The following is a 7,384-nucleotide window of genomic DNA, read 5'->3' on the forward strand; positions in this document are numbered from 1 at the left end:
AGTTAATCCTGAGCTGTTTTGCTAAACAAAGTCTCCAAAGTTGGGCCCTGGTCTTGTCATCTGATCTGCATGGGTGGAGCCTTGTGTCGGTGCAGAATCCCATGAAATCAAGGGGGTTTCTTCCTCCCCCTATTTAAATAACTAATTAGTGTATGTTTTTGGTCCTACATCATTTTAAAGGTGCAAGACAAGTTCCCCCACCATCACCACAATCCCTGCCATTCATGGAAAATGTATGATATTTACATAAAGTCATAGTCCTTTAACTAATTAGTGTTACGCTCATTAATTTATTAGGAAAGTTCAGTAGATAAGCAAGAGTTATTTTTTCTGCCTGCTATCCTAAACAGGGCAAGACTGTTGGGCAAACCTATTAATCTGAAAGAATTGTAACCCATTAGAATTGGTGTTGGGATATGCTGAATCACACACTATTCCCCTCCATCCCCCCGATATAATATGCCTTGCTAAAGTTTCTAATACAAATCTCTTCTTGAATCAAGAGAAAGGTTGTAACATAAACCAGTCAATTAAAGTTCAAAGGAAAGCCTGGTGCTATGCGTTTATCTCTTCTTACTGGGTCCAACCCTGGGAGATGCTGAGTTCTTTCAACTCCCATTGAAGTCAATGTGGATTGAGGACACTCTGCACCTTGCAGCAGACACTCTGTACCTTGAAGGATTAGGCCCCATATGTGCAACTGGGATGCCCAGGAAGAACTTGGATATGTTAAAACATTGCCGGCCTTTAAATTGTCAGTTTCCTTGCACTCATTTAATTTTGTCACAACTCTAGCATTATTTGCATATAGTTTTTATCTGTAAAGATGAAATTGCAAGTCTACTGCTGCTTTATGGAATTAAGTGTATGAGACTCTGAAAGTCTTATTTAATAAGCTTTTTTGCATTTTCACATTAAATACGTAAAAACAGAAGGGGAAAAAAGAATGATTGAACATTGAGTAAAAAGGGAATTGTATAATAAAATTGTTGGCTCTGATAATTATTCTAAATGAAGTCCAGACAGATTCAATTGCTTAGAATTATGGAGGAGAAATGTAAAGTAATGCTGTGAGAACAAACCAAAACAAAGGTGTATGATTTTTATTACCGTACCTGCCCTTTACATATAACACTTACGCTAAATTATCTTAAAAGTAATTTTCTGTCAAATAGCATTCTGTATTTAAGGAATTGAATTTTTGTCTTATGCATTTTGCTGTCCATATGATTTCTTTCATAAATGTTCATAACTTTAGTTGATTCCTAAGGTAGCACACAGATTTAAAAACATACAGCCTTACTTTGCTCTCTTGGTTTTATTTTCCCTAAATATTTACACAATTACAAATACGCCCCACAAATGGCTGCTTTATTATTTCAGACTTGAAATCATGTTAAAATAATGCAAGTGCTCACGACACTCTTATTACGTGACTTGACCCTTTGATATCAGACTTCGCATGCCTAAAAGAAAACACTGAAAAAGGCTATATCAAACAAAAGATAACAGAACAAAAATAATGCTCCCACAAACACAAAGGATCTAGGAAAACAAAAAGAACATGTTTGTTTAACAGAAAAAGTTCAAATTTAATTTTTTCTTCTGAATCGTAAATTTGACCCTTTTGATCACTATTTTCAAAAGGAGTTAAGCAACAAAGTTTTTAATGCTAATTCAAATTAATGTCAACTTGAGGAAAAAGCTCTTGGAGCCCCCAGGTCCAGGCCAGCTTAGTGGACTTCACATAAATATATGTTTCTTTGGTATGTACTAGTATAAAAAAATACTTACGGTTAACTATTAACTTATGTTTCCAAATAACACTAATGATTGTAATGCACTGAAATAAATGCTCGTGTTTCATGAGATGAGAACAATCCTGTTTTGCTAAACGTATCTAATCAAAACCTAATTCTGCCTTTAATAGCCTTTGTTAAATGCATTGGTATTTAGTATGCATCAATAAATAAACTTTCAGTTATTCTGCAGAAAGCACAGCCCAAGATAACCTGACAATCTGAAGCCAAAGCTAGCAATTATTCCAAATAAAGAATTTTAATTGATTTAATATTTTTCTTAGTATCAGAGAGCACTGAAATCTCATAAAATTCAATTATCTTCTACAAACTCAAATTAAGGAAAATTGGGTAGGAATATTTTTAATATACCCCAAATTTGGTTTTTTAAATAGGCTTTTCCCTCCACTTAGTGATACTTTGTGAAAAATGAAAAAAATAGTTTTCATGTAAAAATATTTCATGTAAAAATCTGTATTTGGAGAAATGTTCTTAAACATAGTTGTCCAACTCGGGGGGAGGGGGGAATGTGTGTATATGTGAAAGGTTATTGTGAAAGCCAGTCCTAGGGAGCACCATACAATACATGTTGATATATTGTGGCATAGTGTGTAATTTCTTTTATTTTCCAAAAGTGCCTCTCCTTCTTTCACTTGGCAAATAAGGCATTTTGCCCAAATTACAAAATGCACATTCATTAATTACTATACCAGTGTTTGCCCAAATCATCTGCAAAAGTAAAGGCTGTGTCTATGTCCATTTTACTTTATCGTTCTCGTAACTCTTACTGCTGAATTCTTTTCCAAGACTCTTTCCCATTCCTGTGAAGCATCAGTACTCAAGTTATTGTGCATCTATATGTAACAGAAGCCTTCTGTGTTGTGGTAACCTTTCAAGCCAAAAATCACAGAACATGGGTAACATATATATATATATAATATTTTACAGGGCTAATGAATTGGCATGTCTTTTAGGCAGTTTTGCTTTACAGACATATTAGTATTCTCTTTTTAAAAAGGCTTGAAGTAAATCCCACAATACTAGGAGAATTTTGGATGCTGGTTATTTGCAATTGGCTCTTAGTGATTTGCTCTTAAGATTTCCACTGAATTTAACAAAAGTATGATTTCTGAAAAGCTCATATTCCTAATTAAAACTGCAAATTTCATAACGGACTGTGATTTCTGTAATTTCACCCAATTACAGGATATATTTCCCCTTTTAAAATGCAATGGTTGAAACATCAGAAACAATCAACAAAAGATTAAATTAATTCCAAATGAAAGTAATGCATCTGCCAATAACTCAGCCTCAAAACTGCATCTGTCAAAAGAATTTCTATAGCTATAAGATAACTGGGGAATGGTTAACAGGCATTTTTCCTCAAGTTGTCATAAGTGCTTTAAAAATGAGGGGGAAAGATATAACTGGGGAAAAACCAACAAAAATCCCACCAGACCTAATCAGCGGCATGCTCATGTGGAATGAGATCTGCAGTATTTGTACTAATAAAATATAAGGTTCAATTAAGCTTTACTTTGCAGTTTTCAGGCTAAATTTAATCGATTTAGTGATTTGCAAATGAATACCTGTATGACGCCTAAAAATAAATAAATAACCCAAATGCAAATTAGTGAAACTGCAATAAAATAGATTTACAAATGAATCCTGTTGCTTTCTTCATTTATTGTGTAATTACTGCAATCCTTCCCACCTTGTTTTCAGTATTTCTTAATCATTAAGTTGGAAGCATGACAGCAGTGCCAGCCCTGGCGTGATTCTCTTTGACTAAAACCTTGTAAATTAACACAATTAGCACAGCATCATCCTGCTAATTAACTTCCAGTGTTTGGTGCAGCGGTTTTGCAAACAAGGAAGAGGGAGTCAGAAGGGAATAAACATGCCATTCTGTTACCAAACTCTGTCCTGTGTTAGGTTTAGCTCAGTGAGGCTAAGCTGGCCATGTCAGATGCCAGAGTCAGGCAATGAAGAGCTAAAGGGGTTGGGGAGAAAAAACAGGAGGGGGGTAGAAGCTGTCAAAATAGTCCTCAGTAATTCAGAAGGGAGCTAGTGCCACAGATGCTTCATTTAGACTAGGCCTCCTCCTTATCAGAGAATCTCTGCCAGAGGGCGCAAGACTGTTTGCAAAAATCACTTTTGGTAATTCGAGAGAGATTAAGGAGGTCTATTTGATACTGCTGTATAAAAATCAGGAAAGGGTCTACCATGCACAGGTAAGAGTTGGAGGGGTTATTTTAATACTTGTAAATTGCTCTTACTGCATATGATGATAAAAAAAATCATCCTATTATTTGCGAGATTATTTGCTTGAAAGTGACAGTCACACAGTCACGTTTTGTTACTTAGTCTATAGGACTGACAGGTTTTATAGCCAGTAGTGTGTCTCGCAGAACTTTTAGGGGCCAGACTGTGTTTATTTTCTTTATTCCCTTTTCTTTTGGTACCCTGGAGGCTCTGAGGGGAGGAAAAAAGAAAGAACAAGCAAGGAGACCGACAGACAAGTGATGCTTGTTTTTTTTTCCAGAGCCTCAACAACAGAACTGAGAGGCAGAAAGGAGCCAGTTGTAATTCATACCGAGTTGTAGGCTTTGTGTGATGAAAGCGACGGAGCGCTGCCTGGGAGATTGCTTTGCTGCACTCCACGAAGCAGATTTGAAACTGTCGTGGACCACTTTAGATGAGAGTTGGATTATGGAATGACCTGCTATGTCTGTGTCATATTGTTCTGCGCAGGGTGCATTATACTGTGCTAACTAGGTGTTCAGTACCAAATAAGAGAGGTATCCTAGATGTGATCTGTCAGCTGTGTCTCGTATTTTTATATTGGTTAAAATATAAAACTGAAACTGTGATGAGAGAAGACAGAACAGTTGGGTATTTTATATGTTAACAACAAAAATCCACATTCTTGATAATTAAAACATATTGGGTCTTGTTTAATTACTTTAAGTAATTCTTTTAAGAAAAGAAATATTTTCCCCAATCTAAATTAGGAAAAGTATGGCTGTGTGTGCATCTATATCAAGCAAATCTGACTACTGATAGTGTTTTACAAAGATATTCAATTGCATACATAGCATGATATTTTTTTTAAGTGTATAGCATAAATACAGTAGTCACTATGCAGGTAACTAAAGGAATGCAAACAGATAACACTTTTTAAAATTCATTTTCAGAACATCTGAAAATGGCTAAGATCACTGTTAACTGTGTTTTCCCCACAACCCTAGGCTTGAAGATGCAGTGGACGCCAGAGCATGCCCAGTGGCCAGAACAGCACTTTGATATCACTTCGACTACCCGGTCTCCTGCCCACAAGGTGGAAGCATACCGTGGACACCTGCAGCGCACCTATCAGTACGCCTGGGCCAATGATGACATCTCCGCTCTGACTGCCTCTAATCTGTTGAAAAAATACGCAGAAAAGTATTCTGGTATTTTAGAAGGCCCAGCCGAACGACCCATCCTTAGTAACTATCCCGAAGCTCCGTCAGCACTGGTGAATGGGCGTAAGAATGAAAATGAACCCTGGCAGCCTTCCTTGAACTCAGAGAGTGTTTATCCTATGAACTGTGTCCCGGACGTTATTACTGCCAGCAAAGCTGGAGTAAGTACAGCCCTCCCTCCAGCAGATGTCTCTGCCAGTATAGGGAGCTCACCTGGGGTGGCCAGTAACCTGACAGAACCTAGTTATTCTAGTAGCACCTGTGGAAGTCATACAGTACCTAGTCTTCATTCAGGGCTCCCATCTCAGGAATATGCCACAGGATACAATGGATCTTATTTACATACTAGTTACAGTGGCCAACCAGCACCTGCACTTCCATCACCTCATCCATCCCCTTTGCATAGCTCTGGGCTCTTACAGCCACCGCCGCCACCACCATCAGCTCTAGTCCCAGGCTACAATGGGACTTCTAACCTCTCTAGTTACAGCTACCCACCTGCTAGTTATCCTCCTCAAACTGCTGTTGGGCCTGGGTACAGCCCTGGTGGTGCCCCACCTCCCTCGGCATACCTGCCTTCAGGAATTCCTGCTCCTACTCCTCTCCCCCCTACCACTGTACCTGGCTACACCTACCAGAGCCACGGTTTGACGCCCATTGCACCATCGGCTCTGACAAACAGTTCAGCAAGTTCTCTCAAAAGGAAAGCTTTCTACATGGCAGGGCAAGGAGAAATGGACTCCAGTTATGGAAATTACAGCTATGGCCAACAGAGATCTACACAGAGTCCCATGTACAGAATGCCCGACAACAGCATTTCAAATGCAAACAGGGGGAATGGCTTTGACAGAAGTGCTGAAACATCATCCTTAGCATTTAAGCCAACAAAGCAGCTAATGTCCTCTGAGCAGCAAAGGAAATTCAGCAGCCAGTCCAGCAGGGCTCTGACACCCCCTTCCTATAGTACTGCTAAAAATTCATTGGGATCAAGAACAAGTGAATCTTTCGGGAAGTACACCTCCCCCGTAATGAACGACCATGGGGATGAGCACAGGCAGCTAATCCCTCACCCAATGCAAGGCCCGGGACTTCGTGCAGCTACCTCATCCAACCACTCTGTGGACGAGCAACTGAAGAATACTGACACACACCTCATTGACCTTGTAACCAATGAGATTATCAACCAAGGACCTCCCGTGGACTGGAATGACATTGCTGGCCTAGATCTGGTAAAGGCTGTCATTAAAGAGGAGGTTTTATGGCCGGTGTTGAGGTCAGATGCATTCAATGGACTGACTGCTCTACCTCGGAGCATCCTTTTATTTGGACCTCGGGGAACAGGCAAAACATTAATGGGTAGATGTATAGCCACTCAGCTAGGGGCCACGTTTTTCAAAATCACTGGTTCTGGGCTTGTCACAAAGTGGCTAGGGGAAGGAGAAAAAATTGTTCATGCTGCCTTCCTTGTGGCAAGGTGTCGCCAACCCTCAGTGATTTTTGTTAGTGACATTGATATGCTTCTTTCATCTCAAGTGAGTGAAGAACACAGTCCAGTAAGTCGGATGAGAACCGAGTTCCTTATGCAGCTGGACATTGTTCTAACTTCTGCTGAGGACCAAATAGTAGTAATTTGCGCCACAAGTAAACCAGAAGAAATAGATGAATCTCTTCGAAGGTACTTCATGAAACGACTTTTAATCCCACTTCCTGACAGCACGGCGCGGCACCAGATAATAGTACAACTGCTCTCACAGCACAATTACTGTCTCAATGACAAGGAGGTTGCACTGCTTGTCCAGCGCACAGAAGGCTTTTCTGGACTGGACGTGGCTCATTTGTGTCAGGAAGCAGTGGTAGGCCCACTCCATGCCATGCCAGCCACAGACCTTTCAGCCATTATGCCCAGCCAGTTGAGGCCAGTTACATATCAAGACTTTGAAAATGCTTTCTGCAAGATACAGCCGAGCATATCTCAAAAAGAGCTTGATACATATGTTGAATGGAACAAAATGTTTGGTTGCAGTCAGTGATACTCCTTTAAAAAAAAAAAAATTGAAATGAATATTGGCACACACACAACCTGCTACATAGGGTATAGACACCCTTTTCAGTAGTGTT

General features: G+C 39.6%; 1 protein-coding gene across 1 annotated transcript in view; it reads left to right on the forward strand.

Moving 5' to 3' along the window:
• Positions 1–5,058: 5,058 nt before the first annotated feature.
• Positions 5,059–7,384, forward strand: part of FIGN (fidgetin, microtubule severing factor) — a 4,368-nt gene continuing 2,042 nt past the window's right edge. Inside the window, exon 1 of the mRNA XM_067549352.1 lies at positions 5,059–7,384. This exon is cut by the window's right edge and continues 2,042 nt beyond it. Coding sequence (XP_067405453.1) covers positions 5,059–7,296 — 2,238 coding nt within the window. The 3' untranslated portion in view covers positions 7,297–7,384.

Source organism: Emydura macquarii, unplaced genomic scaffold (genome assembly GCF_026122565.2).
Source record: "Emydura macquarii macquarii isolate MOO-44397 ecotype Brisbane River unplaced genomic scaffold, CSIRO-AGI_Emac_v2 contig_1253, whole genome shotgun sequence".
Classification (NCBI taxonomy): Eukaryota; Metazoa; Chordata; order Testudines; family Chelidae; genus Emydura; species Emydura macquarii.